The following is a 20496-nucleotide window of genomic DNA, read 5'->3' as shown; positions in this document are numbered from 1 at the left end:
GCAATGGGGTGTTCTTCCTTTGAAAACTGGTGAATCTAGGTCAATTGAATGTTTCAAAACTGATTGTATTTGTCTGGTAGACAAGGTATCAAAAGGCAACACTATTACTATAACCTGTGTGGAGAGCAGATATGTATTGATTAAGCTTATGTTAACTTATGTTTGTATTGAGCTATGCTACTGCTGCAAAAAGTGTTTTTAAAGTATTTATACTTTCTGTGTCAACGGTCATGGCAATGAACTTGAAATTGGTTTTCAACAAAGATTGGGAGAGGCGGCTGCCTGTGTCTCTGATAGATAAAATGAGTTAGTAATTCGAGTGGACAGAAAGGAGAAGTAGCTGGGTGTTTACTGTGGTATAAAGGTCGGAGAGAGCTGGCGTCTGTCAAGAGGGAGTATTGGATGTGTTGGCTGGGCAAGGTTTCGCGGACAAGTTGTGAGTGGTGGGCGCAGGTGGGGATGACAGGATGACTGTTATGTTGTGAAGTCTTCTGATTGTAAACTGAAACTGGCATCCCAGAAGAAAACAGCAGCGGAACCGGCGCCCCTGTTTACCAGCGCCGGCTCCGCCACACGTGCCCCTACCCTGGCAGCTAATCGCGGAGCACCTGCTCTTCCGGGAAAAGGGGCACGAGGGGCGGAGAGCGGAGGACGCGACGACCCTCGCGCTCAGCGGCCAATCGGAGCGCTGCCTGACGTCACCGGCTCGGTAAAAAGAAAGCGGCGAGCACTTCCGCCGGAGTAGTTTGCAGTTGAGTGGGTGAGCTGGTCGGTCGCGGAAGGGAGGAGTGAGGAAGCCAGGTACACAGCGAAGGGCTGCAGCCGGAGCCAGGAGGCCGAGGGGGCAGAAGCGAGGAGTGAGGAGGCCGGTACAGAACGAGGGCCAGAAGTGAAGAGTGAGGAGGCCGGGTACAGGACGAGGGGCAGCAGCCGGAGTGGGGAGGCCGGGCGGAGAACGAGGGAACGGGAAGACAGACGCAGCTCGACTTGCGGTGACGACGACTGAGCGGACAAATTGAGGGGGAGTTCGGGCTCCACGGCGGACGAGGTGAGTCGGGACTTGCGTGAGCGAACAAAGCGCGGCGGCTGGGCCTACTCCCTGTCCCCGCTGTATGCGGGTGGAGTGGAGTCCCTGCTCAGTCCGGCCGGCGCCAGGCACGGTATTCACGCAATGAGGCGCCGGGGTGGGCCGCCGTTTCGGCTGAAGCCCATTAACGGACGACGAATTCGCTGCCCCCCTCCCCCCCTAGCGGCACCCACCCATCCACCCCGTCTGTCCTTGATGAAGACTGGAAGATATTTTTAGGACGTTTTGCTCATCAGCCGATGTGATCGGGTGTTCCTTGTGGAGTAAGACTTGTGGAGTAAGAGTGTAATTTGTCGACTTCCTTTTGGGTGGGGGTTTAAAATCGTGAGCCTGACGTGTTTGTGTGAGAGGACGAAGCCTGTCGGTGATTTGCTGTCCTAGCTGATGTGGGGTGTTTTCCATTAGTTTCTATTTTAAGTAACCCTGTCGTGTGACGTGTTGCGCGAATAGGCTGCTTGTTTGATACCGGAAATAATTTAGTTCTGAGAAGTGTTATTTTGAAACAATTGCTCCTTGCCAGAGAATCGAGGAGGACATTTTCATGTTGATATAATGACGTGATGTGGTCGTTCCTTTGTCTCCTATAAAATAATGAAATGGGTCAATCTTTGCTTCAGCTTACTTTGCTATTTAATGATTGTGGCTCTTCCACCTCCATTTTTCTGCGTTTTCCTCCTTCCCAGTCTGTCTCTGGGCTCGATAGCTGTGGAGTGCTGTCAAGTCATTGGCTGTTTAAATACCTGACTCACTTGCTTTTACATAATGGGTATAATGCATACATGTAGGCAAGATTTTCTTGATTCTGCCAGACTTCTAATTTCAGTATACAGTACTTCCTCCAGCAAAGTTTAACATGCTGGTCTTGTGTGTATAGTTACTTGCATATACAGCTAGTATCATTAAAGGCATACACCCTGACCCCGTAGAGATATTTGGCATGAAGCTTTTTGGGGAATAGTGACACCTGAGTTGTTTAGTGAATGTTGAGCATTTAAAGTTTATTGACCATCTTAAAAACGTAAAGATGTTCTAACTTGGATTAGATGTGAATGGTATGTTCATTAAATCATTAACTTTGCAGCATGTCAGCAAACTTGGCAATTGCAGATCCTTCGTCTTGCATTAATTGATTGTCCTGTACTTTCTCAATCATGTTAATGCTTCTAAATCTGCCAGTTTGGTCTCTGGTTTTAAATAGATTGTCGCTCATCCTTGAACTGTTTGGATGTAGTTCCAGTCTCTTCATATGGCAATCCTTATCATCCCTGGAACCAGTCTTGTGTGCTCCCTCTAATGGCAATTCCTGGCTAAGGCAACCAGAACTGTACAAAGTAGTCAAGGTGTAGTCTTGGCAAGGCCCTACACACACGACCTGTCTTTGTGGTTCATTTTCAGTTAAATAAGTGGCTTCCAGAACTTTCTGGCAACCTCTTCTACCTGGTAAATGGGGTGCCTTAATTTGTCTGTCCCTGCATCACTTCGCCCTCACTGCCTGCCAAAAATCCTAGACTATGGCAGAGAACCCATCGATTCCCAGGCTCATCCAGCCTGGCACCACCTCTAATGCTGACCCCTTTCCAAATGAGCATTCACAATATTTTGGCTGCAAAAAAGACTGGGGTATTCCTTACCACCAGAGTATGGTAAGAATAAACATGTTAACCTAGATGAATGCCCTTGGCAGTCTGGCTGATTACCTTTTGAGAATGAAGGGACAATGCCAGCAGTTACTGTAATCCTGCCTCTTAACCGATGCTGAATCATCTTTTGGTAGGATGTTTAATAAATCCCAGTGTAGTCCTTTAAACAATAAGGAAATAATCCTGGCTAATATTTGTTCAATGTCATTGAGTTTCCTCTGCAACAATAACTACCTTTTTGTAAATACTGTTAAGTCTTGATGACTTAATGCTCTAAAAGTGTTGCTGTTGATTGTATGTTCCTTCTGAATGTTGTGAACTTTCAAGCATTTACTTTTCACATTTTGTTCTTGCTTCTGTTGGGTGTTGATCTGGCAGCAGTTGCCACTGAGGCAGGGGATTGCAAAACACTTGTTTTGCTTGTGTTTTCCATGACTGTTTTTAGTACAGGCTCCTGGTATTGTGCACTGAGTGACTGCTGCCACCACTATGTGGTGATGGGGGGGGGGGAGGGGTGGAAGAGAGATGAGGGAACATAGAAAATAGGTGGAGTAGGTCATTCAGCCCTTCGAGCCTGCACCGCCATTCAGTATGAGCACGGCTGATCATTCAACTCAGAGCCCTGTACCTGCCTTCTCTCCATACCCCCGATCCCTTTAGCCACAAGGGCCATATCTAACTCCCTCTTAAATATAGCCAATGAACTGGCCTCAGCTGTTTCCTGTGGCAGAGAATTCCACAGATTCACCACTCTCTGTGAAGAAGTTTTTCCTCATCTCGGTCCTAAAGGCTTCCCCTTTATCCTCAAACTGTGACCCCTCGTTCTGGACTTCCCCAACATCGGGAACAATCTTCCTATATCTAGCCTGTCCAATCCCTTTAGAATTTTATACGTTTCAATACTGGCCCCCCCCCCCCCAATTTTCTAAATTCCAGAGAGTATAAGCCTGGCTGACCCAGTCTTTCATCATATGAAAGTCCTTCCATCCCAGGAATCAATCTGGTGAACCTTCTTTGTACTCCCTCTATGGCAAGAATGCCTTTCCTCAGTACTGTCATTGCTCTGTACTGTGGTGAGATCCAAGTGTGTTGTATTTGTGATGTCACAGTGCATGAAACATTGACTTTTCCCGAGGAAAGTGAATGCAATAAACCAGCTTCTATTTACAGATTTATTTTGGAGTTAATGGTTGTGTTTTATATGCCTAACTCTGGGAGTTTTCCATATAATGTTTGCTTTAATAATAATTCCCATAATTAAATACAATTAAGGGCTTGTTCTTGGAGAGCTATGTTGAAGCCATGATTTACTATTAATTTTCCAAATAACTTTATTACATCCTTCAGCAAATTCACTTACCGGCCATAGAGGGAAGCTGAATTAGAAATCTAATGTAAAACTTGCTGCAGAAAAAATCATATCTGATTTAAACTGGCATGATTAATTTGTGGTCTGGTTTTTGAATACTCAGTTGTAGATAGTATAATTTGCACGGTTGGAAGTTGATTGTACATAAACATTCTAAGATAGTTGCATATCCATTGATCTGCAAGTAGTAGCAGTTGAAGGCAACAGCAAACTACATTGGTCACCTCATAGTGCTTTAACTTGTTTTTGTGTTATCCATTCAAATTACTATGAGCAACACATTTGGAATTTGCTCTTATGAAATGGAAAATTTAGTTTCAGTTCAGTGTTTGGAATTTTGTACAACCATCTTGTCAATTTAATGTTTTAGTTTGCTGTAGAGAACAATAAATGCCATGCTATTTTAATATTGTAATCCCAACAGTAGTAACAGTTATGGCTTGTGTTACAGCCAGAAGATAATTATAACATTTTTTAATGTTTTCACTTCAACACTGGCTTTTCTTGCTGTGACTACTGTGATCAAACAGCTCTGCACCTACCCTCTTCTTTCTTCTCTTCTCCCCCACTCTCAGCAAAACAGCTGAGATCCTTGCATGGATCTCCAATATCCTGGTGATAGATCTGGGTTACTAAGAGAATGTAGAGTGTATGTGGGTCATCTTATGCCATGTTGAAGGAAATGAAGATGCATGCTGATGCTGCACATAGCAAAACCTTAAGGAGAGGTTAATCTGTGATAAATTTTTTTGCATCTGATGAGGAATTTCTGAAGAGCATAAATACCAATATTTAATGAAAATCAAGATTGGTTTGCAGTCTCATATTTCAAGATGTGAATGCTTATTCTAAATTTGATTTAAATTCCCAAGTGAGGTGGGAAAATAATTATTTTTCAGTTGTACCTCATTTTTTGTAAGCTCGAGGATGAAGTGTGCTTTTGCTGATTTTAGTTGATCATGATAAATGGGTTTTGGAGAATCAAGTCTTGATAAAGATAAGTTAGCAAAAAATGCTACTTAGTCCTGCTTTTTAAAATTTTATTTTGAATTTTATTTTGCATCTCTGGTCTTGGTGACTTTCAAACTAGCAGCTTTCCTTGGATTTCAAATTTCACACTTTTTAAATTTCCTTTCCTCATTTTACCTTTGAATCACAAATATAATTAAGAAATACCTTGAAACATGTGATCTATATGCAAGACATGGAGTTGTATAGGTTCAAAATGGCTGTACCCCATAACATGTATAGATTTACAATTACTGAATTGAACAGATCCAAAACATGTGATTCAGTTGCTTCCTGACTGCACTGAGTTGGTAATATTGTCCTCTGTTGCTTGTACCTTGTGGATATTTGGGTCTCTGAAGCAATTTCTTTGCATGCAGTGAGATGTCTTTGGCATTCCTCATAATGGAGTTATGCAGAAGCTCTATCATTGTTCCAAACTGTCAGGTTTCTGGAAGTTAAGGGAATCTGACTATGGGGGTACTACAGTATTAAAAGCAGATTGGTTATAATCTTGATGAATGATAGAAATGGGTGGTCTACTTTTTGACCACTGAAGAACAAAGCCAAGCAGCAGGGTGCTTTGACTTGGACCTTTTCATACTGGACACGATGTAGATGTTGCAATTTAAAACCACTTTACATTACCAGATGCTTGAGAACCAGTTTTTACAATGTTATGACAAAGTCCATAATTTGCTTTGTTTATAGTATACAAGCATGGCTCAAGAAACTAATCAAACTCAAGTGCCCATGTTGTGCACTACTGGATGTGGCTTTTATGGGAATCCTAGGACAAATGGAATGTGTTCAGTTTGCTACAAGGAACACTTACAAAGGCAACAAAATGGTGGCCGAATGAGTCCTTTAGGTAAGCAAAAATTTTTTGGTGTTGTCAAATAATTTTCATGAGAATTGTTTACATTGTAGCTTGAAATTTAGTGTGGGCACGTGGCCAAGTGGTTAAGGCATTCGACTAGCGATCTGAAGGATGTGAGATCGAGCCCCAGCCGAGGCAGCGTGTTGTGTCCTTGAGTAAGGCACTTAATCACACATTGCTCTGCGACGACACTGGTGCCAAGCTGTATGGGTCCTAATGCCCTTCCCTTGGACAACATCAGTGGCGTGGAGAGGGGAGATTTGCAGCATGGGCAACTGCCAGATTTTCATACAGCCTTGCCCAGGCCTGCGCCCTGGAGACTGAAGACTTTCCAGGCGCAGATCCATAGTCTCACAAGACTAAAGGATGCCTTTAAGCTTGAAATTTGTTTCAAATATAGGACAAGTCGGAAGAAAAAGATTGCTGTGCTAAAGTGTCCTTTAGTTACACTTTCCGTATTTTAAATTCTTGAAGTACCCAATCTGGCGCATTCAGTTTATTTTTTAAAAAAAAACTAGACAATCCTTTAAGGAAAGACACTTCATAATGACTGATTTGTTTATAGCTCTTCCAGTTCAATTCCTAATTTGGTTTCTACAGAGAAATTGGTTGGGTGCCTTTATTAAGTGAATTAAGTTTAATCCCCCTCCCATGTCACAGATGAATTTCTAACTTGTCATTCAAGTTTGGAGGGTATGAAAGAAACATGTTTTAATTTTTGGGCAATATTGACTTAACAGAAGTAATTTTCCCTGAAGACCTTGGGTGCTGCTTTAAACCCAATAGATAGCTGCTGTGGGTGTGGAGGTGGTCATAAAATAAACTAATGTTTAATTCCATGTTTGTTTTCAATTTTGTGGATCAAAATCCCACTTGTGGGTTTAGTTAATTGAAATTGGTGATTATACACAAGTCAGGAGGCATGAGATTCAGAATTGGCTTGGCCACGGGAAGCAAGGGTGACAGTCAATGAAGCATATTCTGCCTGGAAGTTGGTTACCAATGTTGTTCCACAGAAATCTGTTCTGGGACCCTATGCATGATTTTTAAGTGACTTGGACAAGGAATTGGAAAGGTGGGTTGAGCAACGTAGAACTTTTCTCCTTGAAGCAAAGGTGGAAGTGGTGACTTGATAGATCTCTAAGTGATGATCAGTGGGATTGATAGTGGACAGCCAGAAAGTTTTCCCCAGGGTTGAAATTGCTAATATAAGGAATAACTTTTAGGTGATTGGAGGAAACTATGGGGTGGAATGTCAAAGTTAAGCTTTTTTGAGCATGTGTGGGTCAGGGGTAGTGGTTGAGGTAGATACATTAAGGACTTTTATGAAACTCCTAGATGGATGACAAAAGTGGGGGTTTATGCAGGATGGAAGGGTAAGATTGATCTTAAAGTAGGTTAAAAGTTCTTTACTATTTTCTAAACTTGGAATGGTGAATACAACTGAACCTTGATTATAGCCAGGTCAATGCAAGGATTTAATTTTCTGGTTTGTAATGTAAGGTGTTGCATGCTAAATTTTGGGGGGGGGGGGGGAGAAGAGACTAAACACTTTGATCTGCAGCATTTGAAGGTCCAGTGAGAAGACTAAAGGGTATTTAATGGTGCTTGGAGGAAATTGATCATGAACTAGGATATTACAGAATCGATTTCTTGGCATGCTGGAATTGGAAGACTTTGAAGAAAGGGAATGGGAATGAACTTGGTGAATGAGCACAGTGAAGACTATTGTGGTTCTTTATAGTGCAGGCATTTGAAGGCACTTTAGGGTCTTTTTGACTTTTAACAGGCAATGATGTCAAACCTTCAAATGCTGAAGCTATTTAGCTGAAGTAAATAGTGACTTGGGGTTGGGAATGGTTGAAGGGGAGGTGGGTTCTTGCCACTTCTGAATGGCAGCATTCTGGTTCTGAGTAAATATAGGTCACTAATCTTTATTCTTCATCTTTAAGGTGCATCAAGTACTTCTAGCAGCTCAGACTTCACTCAGGTGCAGAGATCAGAAAGCTTTAATTCAGAAGATGCTTCTATTAATACTACTGTCAAATCGAGGTAATTGCTGTATGAGAATAAATCATGGCCTAATTGGCAGTTATAAATTACAAAGAAATGAAATTCTCTCGGGGTAATTGCACTATTTTAATGGTCTGACATGAACACAATTCTTAATGTCAATTTGACTTTACCACTTTACCAAGTGAAATACAATCCAGTATTGCAAATTATCAAGTAATGATCACGTTCATTTTGTGACTTTCGAGTTCAACCTTAAGTATTCATTTGTAAGAATGAATCAGGTTAATTTTTTACATTTAAAATCTATTTATATTTGTCTCCTACTCTCCTGGTGTTCACAGGAAGCTACCTAGATAGCTTATTCTGTGAAGGACCCTGGTCAATCAGTTTTTTAAATGAAGAACAGTAAACTATAATCTGGATTTCTCTATTCTAATTTGGGTCATTGCAACTAAACTGATAACTGTTGTAATATTTGAACTAGATTTTGACCTGTTATGCTTAATTGACCTTTCAGCACCCAAATGGCCTGCAATGTGAAATGTGACTCGGGGTATTAGATCCGGAGACCCTTTGCTAATTTTCTCTTGAACTCTTTGAACTTCTCAATGTCTTTGATTAATATTTTAAAATTAAGTTGTTTTCTAGCATCAAGATTAAATTTGCACTTCTAATACGATTGCACTCCTTTAAAAGCATGACTGTTTTACTAATTACACATCCTAATAGCAGTAGTAAATCTGCCTGAGAAAAGATCAGTGTTTTTATGATAAATAACACTAAAACATAGTATTATTTTGCATCAATGACCAACAGTCCAAGATGTGCTAAGCTTCTGGTGCTGACACAGCATGCCCACAACTCGTATATCTTTGAAATGTGAGTGGAAATGGAACCACCGAGAGGAAACTCACGGTGTCATGGGAAAAACATACAAACTCCTTACAGACAGCGGTGGGAATTGAGCTCTGATCTTGCAGCTGGTGCTGTAAAGCATTACACTAACCACTATGCTACCTTGTAACGCTGGGATATTCTGAACCTGCCAGGATATTTGTTGTCCTCCAAGTCAGGTGTAGCCTGTCCCAATTGTTCAGGTCACCTTTGCCCCAGAAGATGCCAATGGCCCAAAAATATCAATCATTACCCCTTAACTTTACATCCATGATTCATTTTGTATTTCCACTTATATTTTTACCCCTACTCGTACATGGTACTGGAAGTAATCCAGATATTACTCCCCTGAAGTCCTTTTTTAACTTGCATCAATATGCTCACAACTTGGTGTATAGTTTTGATTTCCAGCATCTGCAAATTTTCTCTTGTTTGCACATGACTTCTGGCTCCTTGCCCTCCCCCTAATGTTCTACAATTGAGACAACCTTGACACTGGTACCAGGGAGACAACACCATTCTGTGGTTCCTTTTGTGACCACAATCTCCTGCTTGCCCACCTAACCATTGAATTCCCTATCACTATAGTCCACCTGGCCTTCACCCTTGCCTACCTAGCCTCCGAGCTGATCTTAGTACTATGGTCCTGGGTACTACTGCCTCCTATACAGTCAGCTTCCCAATAGTATTTCCCCTAATAGCCAAACAGTGGGAATAAAGGGTGCCTTTTCTGGTTGGTTGCTGGTGACTAGTGGTGCTTCACATGGGTTGTTGTTGGGTTCACTACTTTTCACGTTATAACTGTTAATTATCTGGCTAACCAAATTGATGGCTTTGTAGCCAAATTTGTGAATGATGCATAGAAGTAGAGGGGCAGGTACTGCTGAGAAGGCAGGGTGTCTGCATTAGAGCTTGGACAGATTAGGAGAATGGGCAAAGTGGCAGACAGAAAGGTGTACAGAAATGTATGGTTGCACACTTTGGAAGGAATAAAGGTATGCAATATTTTCTAAATGGGGGGCAAATTCAGAAATCGGAGGTACAAAGGAACTTGGGAGTCCAGTGCAGGATTTCCTAAAGATTAACTTGCAGTGTTAGCATTTACTTCCAAATGCCTAGAATATAAAGCATGGATGTAATGCTGAGGCTTTAAGGCATTGGTCAGACCATATCTGGATTGTTAGCAATTTTGGGTCTTGTACTCAAGGAAGGATATGCTGACATTGAAGAGGATCCAGAGGAAGATTGAGAATCTTCATAAGAATGAAAGGGTTAACATTTTGGGTGCATTTAAAGTGAAGGGTGGTAGGTTCTTGATTAGTGAAGGTATCAAAGGTTACAAGGTTAAGATGGCAAATCAACCATGATCAAATGGCAGAGTAAATGGCCCAATGGTCTAATTTCTGTTCATATATAGTCTTGGTGTCTTATTCTAACCAATATACTAGTTTTCAAGGGCATTCCAACATTCTGCCTACTCCATTTCCTAGTGGTTACCCAATTATCCTCTGCCTGTACCATAAGTGTGACACCTATCTAGATGCTTTTAACACCTCAACTACAAAGCGTGTTCAATTCCAGCTCTTCAAATTTTACCATTGTTTTCAGTGTCCTGATAAGGCTTTTTGCTCTTAACAGAAGTGTTTCTGGTTCAGCTTTGCCTGTGACGCAGCAAATGACTGAAATGAGTATTTCCCAAGAGAAGAAAGATGCAGAAATTGAGGTAACAGAGCCAGGTATGCAAGTTTTAAGCAATTCTGGGATAATAGATGCAACAAACTTCTTTTGCTATGACTTGGCTTGAACATTAATACTGATTTGTGAATGATTCCAGTGAGTTTTAGTTGACAGCAGTGTTTCCTCTGCTAACCTTTTAGTAATTGGTTTTTCAATATCTAGCTCACAAGATGTCTTATTTCACCAAATTGGAAGAACATTTCCATATGGAAAAGGAGATAATTGTACTCCAGTCCAACTATTGTCAAGGCTAAATTTTCAATGTCTTGTTTTAACTTGACCTTTAAACTTGCATATTAATTTGAGCATGTACTATGATACCCATTCTTGGAATACTAACAATGGTTAAGTACGTAACTAGATTTTTCCATATACTCTGCCCATTCAGGCTTGGCTCTGGGAGGGAAAAAAAACATAGCCCCTGGAGAATTGAGGAACTTTACCATCTAGCTTTCTATCAGCAAAATTAGAAGCATTCTCAGTCACTATCCAAATCATGATCTAGTTTATTAATAGCTAGGATTTCAACATCAAATGAGTTCAATCTGCTAATATAGGTACTTGTTAGTCCTGCTAACTTTGGAGTTTGGAATGTAAGGCAACTTGGTGTTATGTTCTAGTAGCAACCAAGTACTTTGTTAATGACCTTCCTCCCATATCCATGGCATCAAAATCTGAGGGTTAAAGGAAAAGCTCAAACCAATCATAAATGGTGTGCTAATAGGAGAGCTAATTAGTACTATTCTGTTCACCTTCAGGGCACAGTTTGTGTGATGGAATTCTCTCCACTTTTGTTAAATGAAGCTCCAAATAAAAGCTTGACACCAATAACAACAATCCATTTAATATCCCATTCATCATTTTAAACCACTGTTACTGCACATGGGTGCAGTAGGTGCCATCTTCAAAGTACCATGTAGATATTCATCTACTGATCCATGTTCACCTAAAAGGGCAAAAACTTCAGATTCATGGAGCAGTGTTTCCTTCAAGTAATACCATCCTGACCTGGAAGTTTCTACATTCTTGTCACCAGACCTTGTCAACAGTGTTACAGGTGTAGTTCCTTCAGAATTATTGTAGCAGTTCAAAGTCAATTAACTGCCATCATCTGGACAAGTTGGACTAGCCAGTAAATCTGATCCTGTTTGGAGGATGGGGTTCTCAAGAACACATCCTGTTGTTGGATGCTCTACAAATGCAGTTTTGCCATATACATTTAGTGAGTTTGAGCTTCTAGGAGCAATGACTTGTCTTAATTTACTCAGATGTAAAATATTTTGAATTGACATTTGTACACCCAGGAATTTTTTTTGTGTGAAACTGCAAATCAGTTAAATGAGTTAAATTTGATAACACCACTGACTAATTTGGAAGTGTGTGTCCGTGTTCCCGTCCCCATCTCTGTCCTTAACTCCTGGTGGAGTTGTTGGGGCGCCGTCATGACAAACTTTTTTTTCGGTATGCTCATCGTCTTGGGCATCTGAAACCTGGCGGAGCCCATCCCCCTCCAGGTTTTTTTTTACAAGGTCGAATTGTTAGCTCGACACTCAGCCCAGGCACGGGTGGAGAGTACATTCTGTGCCTGGGTTGGAATGTACATGATTTAAGCTGCAAATTCTGCATTAATGTACTTCTTTGTATAGTCGTAGCTGAAGCATCTCCATCTGTGCCTGAAACTATGTCAAGGGAAGAAGAAAAACCTGTGGATGTTCCTCGACCAAAGAAAAACAGGTGTTTTCAATGCAGGAAAAAAGTTGGTCTTGCAGGTGAGCCTGGTGGGTTAAAACTTAAGTGTATATATTGTCAAGTTGGGATTTTGCTACTTGTGGCCTGATTGATTGTTAGAATTAAATTATTTTTTTTTAAATAAATCTGAAAAGAACTTGCAAAAGGATTTTTGGTTGTATTGACTATTTTCTAACAATATTAGTATTCTTCTTGGTTAGCTTGTCTTCCATTCTGTAGGTGGTGATAACCCACTTTCATTTTAATTCTACAAATTATGTAAACCTGAAACCTAACCAGACATGGGTTAGCTTAGTTTTGTATGAATAGTCAGGAAAGAAATTTTAAAGAAATGTCCTCCCTTAATTTCTGAGGTGCAACTCACCCATGTCAACTTCTAGTTGCAAGTTTAAGATCTGCCAGTCTATCTGACTTGCACCTCTCAGAGAAACTGTGCTGTCGTACTCAAGATGTTGCCATTGTCTGAATATCTGTCACTGTCTCTCATTATCTAGAAAAATAAGCTTTTCTGGGCATCCAGTACAGTAAGTTGTTCAAAATCTTGCTCAAACATTTGATGCCTTTCTTTTGAACCATCAGATTCTTTCCTATAAATCTATTAGGACAAGAAGTGCACTGAACTTGTTGCTATTTCCATATTTGCCTACTTGAGCTTTAAAGATGGATATCACTTATGATAAGACAATTCTACAACTTTGTTTCAGCCTGATCAATTAGTTTTCTAACCATTTGTGCTGGAGCTCACTTCCCACTTTTCCTGGTTATAGCATGAAATGTTCCCATTTGTTCTAAAGCCAGATGGAAGTGGATCCAGGACAAAAGTGAAAACTGGCTCAATTCCCAAAAAAAGTGTAGCAGGTCACAAAGTAAAATTAAGCTGGTATTTTCATTTCTTGCTATTTAAATAGTTAAATAGCAACTTCAGTCTTTCTACCTTTGAAGCAACTTTACCATTTAGAACATAGAAATCTACAGCACATTACAGGCCCTTCAGCCCACAATGTCATGCCAACCATGTAAACCTCTCTAGAAACTGCCTAGAATTTCTCTAGGGCATAGCCCTTTTTTTTTCCTAAGCTCCATGTACCTATCTAAGAAGCTCTTAAAAGACCCTATTGTGTCTGCTTCCACTGCTGCTAGCAGTGCATTCCACACACCCAGCACTCTCAGTGTGGAAAAACTTAACCCTGTCATCCCCTCGGTACCCATTTCCAAGCACCTTAAAATTATGCCCTCGTGTGTTAACCATTTCAGCTCTGGGGGCGGGGGAAGTCTCTGGCCATCCACACAATCAGTGCCCCTCATCTTTTACACCTATCAGCTCACCCCTTGTCGTCCATTGCTCCAACAAGAAAGCCAAATTCACTCAACCTGTTCTCATAAAGTATGCCCTCCATTCCAGGTGACATCCTTGTAAATCTCCTCTATGCTCTCTCTAGTATCCACATCCTTCCTGCAGTGAGGTGACCAGAACTGAACGCAGTACTCCAAGTGGGGTCTGACCAAGGTTTTGTATAGTTGTAACATTGCCTCCCAGCTCTTGAAGTCAATTCCATGGTTGATGAATGCCAACACCATATGCCACCTTAGCAACATTGTCATCCTGCGCAACAGCTTTGAGTGTCTATTGACAACAGACCCAAAGATCTCTCAGATCCTCCACACTGCCAAGAGTCTTGCTATTAATATTATATTGTCTTCAAATTTGACCTACCAAAATGAACCATTTCACACTAGGTCAAAATCCATCTGCCACTTCTCAGCTGAGTTCTGCATCCACTGTAACCTCTTGACAACCCTCCAGACTATCCACAGCACCCAACCTTTGTCATCAGCAAATTTACTAACCCACCCCTTTTACTTCATCCAGGTCATTTATAAAAATCAGAGGGGTCCCAGAATAGATCCCTGCAGAACACCACTGGTCCCTGCCCTCCATGCAGAATACAAACCATCTACAACCACCCTTTGCCTTCTGTGGGCAAGCCAATTCTGGATCCATAAAGCAAGGTCTCCTTGGATCCCATGCTTCCTTCCTTTCTGAAGGAACCTTGCATGGGAACCTATCAAATGCCTTGCTGAAATCCATTTACACTACATCCACTGCTCTACCTTCAATGTGTTTTGTTAGTTCCTCAAAGAATTCAATTGGGCTTGTAAAGCACGACCTGCCCTTGACAAAACCATGCTGACTATCCCTAATCAGATTATGTCTCCAAATGCTCATAAATCCTTACCCTCAGAATTTTCAACTTGTCCACCACTGAAGTCAGGCTCACTGGTCTATAATTTCCTGGGTTATCGCTATTCCCTTTCTTTAACAAGGGAATAGCATTTGCAATCCTCCGGTACTTCTCCTGTCCCTATTGATAACACATTTTGTGTGATATTTAAAAGGTAGAGTGCCAAACTTTTGAATATTGGGATACAATGTCACTTACGTTCTGGTAAAGTTGCCATCTTTTTTTCCTATAGCAGGTTTTGACTGTCGATGTGGGAACTTGTTTTGTGGAATTCACCGATATTCAGATAAACACAATTGTCCTTATGACTACAAAGCAGAAGCAGCAATGAAGATCAGGAAAGAGAATCCTGTTATTGTAGCTGAGAAAATTCAGAGGATTTAAATGGCCAAATGAAGAGGCCAACAACATGCTATCAAAGACTGCATTATTTCTTTTTTTGGAATCTTTCATAGAGCAGGTGCATGGGCTAAATCCTTGTCTGTTCAAATTTACGCTTTAACCTTAGTTTCTCCTAATTAAGTGACCTGATTTGCTCACAGATACATTTGAGCACACAGCATTACATTAATCAAGGGAAACCCATTGGTCAACAGAATGGATATGCCTAACAGTAGTTTGTGCCAAGTGAACTTGATGACCTGCTGTAATGCTTTTAATTCAGTAAAGTGACCAACCAAAAGCCTGTCAACCTAATTCTAGTGCCTAAGCAGTTTTTTTTTGTCTTGGCTTTCTTGATGCTCTCAAATTAAATGGAGGATGTAAAGAAATCATAGAATATTAAATACTTAAGGTTGTGACTTTTTTTTCAAACAATTCTAGGAACATAGACCCAATTTTATAGGTTAATTTTGTCTCTTGCTGGGGATATTCAGGGAAAATTTGAGCAAACAGGGAAGGCTTTTTAGTTGAATATTACAAGTAACTTTTCCTTGCCTCTAAATTCAACCTGTATGTGTTTGGAAAGCTCAATTATGGTCGGAATGGTGTAGAGATCAGTCTGTTTGTATTTCAAAAGCAGTCTTGAGCCTAGCTTCATTTATGAAAGCTTTGTAATTCTAATGATGCAGGCTTTGTTTACAAAAGTTGTGAATGACTTACTAATGCCTGTTATAAGCAAGTCATTTTCAAGCTGTGTCCACGCAACTAATGTCCCAGTTATACTGCATGTTGGTGACTGTATCCTTCCACCACATGGATGCCAGAAATGCAATAAAGTGCTGGTATCAATAACCTGGTATTGAAGTGCCTGCATGACCATACTATTGCATGTGGCACCCAATTTGGTTTTCTAAACTATTTTTAAGTATTCAAGCAGACATGTTAACTCAAAGCCGAGTACTGTCTGCTGGTACGATAAATGTATCATTGATTCCACATACACAGTACCACAGTGCATTATAACTGGGTTGTATATTGTATCACAGTGAAAATGTAGCATTGGCTTATTGCATGGACTGCAGATCTTGGCAGTGTATACATGTTGAACAGTAGAAATCGCAATATACTTAAGCTGATGTATTTTTTAAATCTTATTGGGAGATGTGATGTACAAAGTATTTGTATTTTTTAAATCCAGTACTACTTACATGTGTAGTGTGATCAGAATCTTGACAATTTTATCCAAGCTGTGATCTCAATTACTGTCCAAATTTGCAATAACTCTTCACATTTAACCACAGTACACAGGAGCTTGTTTTTGACAAACTACAGTATTTATGCTTTTTTAATCTTGGGTATGTAATTTGTACAGAATTATATTTATGTAATGCATATTATCATGCTAGTTGGCATTTATGCAAAAGGATGTAAATAAAGTATAGGTTTATTGGCACTTGCTTACCTTTTGTCTGCCACCCCCGAATACTCAACTATAGTGGGGTTTACGGTCCAACATTGTTATCATGATGTTTATGGAATATGATGAACTGGTTGGAGCATATTCCTGGATATTCAGAAAACATCTAGACCTGCATTTCAAAGATGATGCAAATATGTTGGTCACAAGATATCCCTCAGTGTTTAGTGGTGTATAACTGCATTTTTGGAAGTATCTGTAAATCTTCCTCCCCTAATATGAAATAGGGTAACCCAAAGCTTAACCCTGCATTTTTAATAATGGATTCTAGTTAATTGGGGGCAAATCAGAACCAGTACGCTTTGGCCCTATTAAGTAGCTGTCCCAAATGTCCAAAGCTTCATAGAAATAGATAAAAGTATTAAAGGCATCCGTTAGTCTTGCGAGACCATGGATCTCCCCTCTCCACGACACCAATGTTGTCCAAGGGAAGGGCATTAAGACCCATACAGCTTGGCACCAGTGTTGTCGCAGAGCAATGTGTGATTCAGTGCCTTGCTCAGGGACATAGATACGTTCCCTCGGCTGGGGTTCGAACTCACGACCTTCAGGTAGCTAGTCCAATGCCTTAACCACTTGGCCATGTGTCCACAATGAAGTATTAAAATTCAAGCTATTTAATGAATTATGTACTTGAATAAAATGCAGAACAAATTACAATGCTCAATACTACAGTACTACAAACCCTGATACAAAACTAATTATCAATGGAGGAATTTGTTTTTTGACTGTAAGTGAACAAGATCAACACAGGCACTGTAGATAATAGACTGCCTTCACATGATCCTATTGATTGTGTACTCCAAATCTTTGTTTTCATAATATTCAAGATGATTGTTGATATCTTAATTCCTTGTAGTTCCTTACTTGAGTGAGCAAAACAGTTCTGAATTGTCTAACTATTGGTGGCAATCACTGCTTTTTGAATACAAGTGCACACAACAGACACTTTTTAAAAACTACACTGAGCATGTGATATCTAATGGTTGCACAAATGATGCTAGTTAGAAACTTTGGTAACAGTCTCCTCAAGTCAAGTCACTTTTTATTGTCATTTCAACCATAACTGCTGGTACAGAACATAGTAAAAATGAGACTGTTTTCCAGGACCATGCTGCTACATGAAATAATACAAAAACTACAGTGAACTATGGAAGAAAAAACATAAAAACTACACTAGACTACAGCCCTATCCAGGACTGCATATCATGTCCCTGTTAAGCAGCATAGTATCCCAAATAAATGAAAGAAATCCTGGCTATTTTCTCAATTAGGTTTTATTCTTTGAATTATCCTAAATAAGCAGCTGCCCTGAAACTGACAGCCAAATAACTGGAATTGCCTCTTTTTGTTTGCCTTATTTAGATATACAGAACAGGCCCTTCTGGCCCAGCAATCTACCTATTTAACCTTAGCCTAATCATGAGGATTTGTAATGACCAACTAACCTAACTAGTGTGTCTGGACAGGGAGGAAACTAGAGCACCTGGAGAAACACTCACAATTCACAGGGAGGATGTACAAATCCTTACAGATAGCACTGAAATTGGACTCTGACCACCTGAGCTGTAATAGTTGTGCTTATGTGTTTAATTTTTAGAACTTGGTTTGTCTTTAAATAATCTAATACTTGCTGTATATTCTGTAATTTCCAAGTAATAGAAAGAAATCAATCACCAAATGTACTTGCATTATCTGAAGTTTGCAATTTGTATGCTCATCCTGCAATATCAAAGGGGCATATCTGGTTTATTCAGAAAATGAATATCCATTATAACTGAGCAATATGCATTTCAGTAAGTTTTTCAAGATGGAGCATTATTTTAATAGAAATTTAATAATTGAAGCCATTTTGAAGTTCAAAGTAAATTTATCAAAGTTCATGTATATCATGTACAACCCTGAGATTAAGTATCCTTGCAGACTCAATAAATCCATAATAGAATAATAATCAATAAAGACTGCACCAACTTGGGCATTCAACCAGTGTACAAAAGACAACAAACTATGCAAATACTGAAAGAAATAATAAATAAACAAACATTGAGAACATAAGATGAAGGCTGTGGGAATATTTCAATAAAGGGGCAAATCAAGTTATTCCCTTTGGTTCAAGAGCACAATGATTGAAAGGTAAGCCTGGTGGCAAGGCCTGAGGCTCCTGATTCTCCTTCTAGATTGCAGCAGCAAGCAGAAAGTGTATCCTGGGTGGTAAGGGTCCCTGATGAGGGATGGATCCCATTTATGGGAAGACTTGATATTAACGTGTAGTTTTCAGTTGTGCATTCCCTTGTCTGTAAAATACATTTCAACTTGGAGAAATTATAAATCATTGTACGGAGAATTTCTAGAGTTTTCTGTGGTAGCTAATTCTCTAAATTGGTCTGCTATTCGTATTACTTTTAATTACCTAAGTACCAGTTACAAACTCCTAAAATTTGTAAGCTAATCAGCCTTTCCCGTTTATAACTTTTCCACCCATCCTCCTCTGCCAAATGTTAAGTCTGGAGTTTCCTGACAGTAGCAAGCCAGCTACTGTGGCTCCCCTGTCTGCAAACCAAATACTTGTTTAGCTTGATATTTGTACGTCTGAATAGTTAATTATAATAAAGCTTGCTTGACCCCTTAGCAGTTATTTTCAGAGCCCGCGCCTAAAGTAACTTCGCCCATTTTTTTAAAAAAACCTGTGTTGTTAAATGATGGTGTACAAGGAAAATTTGAAATGAAAAGCTCACATTATTTCAAGTTCAGAGAAGAACCAATGACTCCACAGTGCTTTCATCTCAAGAAATTAACTATAAAGTGCCACAAACTATATACATATAAATGTATATGTTTTGCTTCAAGATCATTTGGTGGGTTCTCTTTTGAACTAGGAGTTTGGCAGGTGTGTTCAGGAAGGTTTCCTGACACAATATATAGATATGCCTACGAGAGGAGAGGCTGTACTTGATCTGGTATGGGGAAATGAACCTGGTCAGGTGTCAGGTCTCTCAGTGGGAGAGCATTTTGGAGATAGTGATCACAATTCTATCTCCTTTACCATAGCATTGAAGAGGGATAGGAACAGACAAGTTAGGAAAGTGTTTAATCGGAGTAAGGGGAAATATGAAGCTGTCAGGCAGAAACTTGGAAGCATAAATTGGAAACAGATGTTCTCAGGGAAATGTATGGCAGAAATGTGGCAAATGTTTCAGGGAATATTTGCCTGGCGTTCTGCATAAGTACGTTTCTATGAGACAGGGAAAGGATGGTAGGGTACAGGAACCTTGGTGTACAACGGCTGTTAAAAATCTAGTCAAGAAGAAAACAAAAGTTTACGAAAGGTTCAAAAAACTAGGTAAAGATAGAGATCTAGAAAATGATAAGGCTATCAGGAAGGAGCTTAAGAAAGAAATTCTTAAATTAAGGAAGAGCCAGAAGGGGACACGAGAAGGCCTTGGTGAGCGGGATTAAGGAAAACCCCAAGGCATTCTACAAGTATGTGAAGAGCAAGGGGATAAAACGTGAGAGAACAGGACCAAACAAGTGTGACAGTGGAAAAATGTGTATGGAACTGGAGGAGATAACGGAGGTACTTAATGAATACTCTGCTTCAGTATTCACTACGGAAAAGGACCTTGGTGATTGTGGGGATGACGTACAGTGGACTAAAAAGCTTGAGCATATAGACATTAAGAAAGAGGATGTGCTGGAGCTTTTGGAAAGCATCAAGTTGGATAAGTCACCGGGACTGGACATGAGATACCCCACGCTATTGTGGGAGGCAAAGGAGGAGATTGCTCTGGCAATGATCTTTGCATCATCAATGGGAATGGGAGAGGTACCGGAGGACTGGTGGGTTGCAGATGTTGTTCCTTATTCAAGAAAGGGAATAGAGATAGCCCAGGAAATTATAGACCAGTGAGTCTTTCTTCAGTGGTTGGTAAGTTGATGGAGAAGATCCTGAGAGCCAGGATTTCTGAACATTTGGAAAGGCATAATATGATTAGGAATAGTCAGCATAGCTTTGTCA

At 40.2% G+C, this 20496-nt stretch overlaps 1 protein-coding gene across 2 annotated transcripts; it reads left to right on the top strand.

Moving 5' to 3' along the window:
• The first annotated feature begins 732 nt into the window (after positions 1–732).
• Positions 733–16457, top strand: LOC134357324 (AN1-type zinc finger protein 5-like). 2 transcript variants are annotated; one of them, XM_063068738.1, is made up of 6 exons: positions 733–1048; positions 5816–5975; positions 7937–8036; positions 10533–10630; positions 12278–12400; positions 14859–16457. In XM_063068738.1, the coding sequence occupies exons 2-6, from the start codon at positions 5825–5827 to the stop codon at positions 15005–15007; spliced, it is 621 nt and encodes a 206-aa protein (XP_062924808.1). In that variant the 5' UTR covers positions 733–1048; positions 5816–5824; the 3' UTR covers positions 15008–16457. The 2 variants fall into 2 exon arrangements, with proteins under 2 accessions (XP_062924808.1, XP_062924807.1); XM_063068737.1 differs by having other exon boundaries at positions 14856–16457.
• The last annotated feature ends 4039 nt before the right edge of the window (positions 16458–20496 follow it).

The sequence above is a fragment of the Mobula hypostoma genome, chromosome 16, assembly GCF_963921235.1.
Source record: "Mobula hypostoma chromosome 16, sMobHyp1.1, whole genome shotgun sequence".
Taxonomy (NCBI): domain Eukaryota; kingdom Metazoa; phylum Chordata; class Chondrichthyes; order Myliobatiformes; family Myliobatidae; genus Mobula; species Mobula hypostoma.
Note: the sequence above shows the minus strand (reverse complement) of the source record. Positions and strands in the feature narration are given on the sequence as shown.

Bases quoted from the DNA above. Each gene is read 5' to 3' on its own strand.
- LOC134357324 (XM_063068737.1), top strand. From the start codon at position 5,825: ATGGCTCAAGAAACTAATCAAACTCAAGTGCCCATGTTGTGCACTACT. The intron at 8,037-10,532 runs GTAATTGCTGTA...TGCTCTTAACAG, and splicing joins AATACTACTGTCAAATCGAG to AAGTGTTTCTGGTTCAGCTT. The intron at 12,401-14,855 runs GTGAGCCTGGTG...TTTTTCCTATAG, and splicing joins GAAAAAAGTTGGTCTTGCAG to CAGGTTTTGACTGTCGATGT.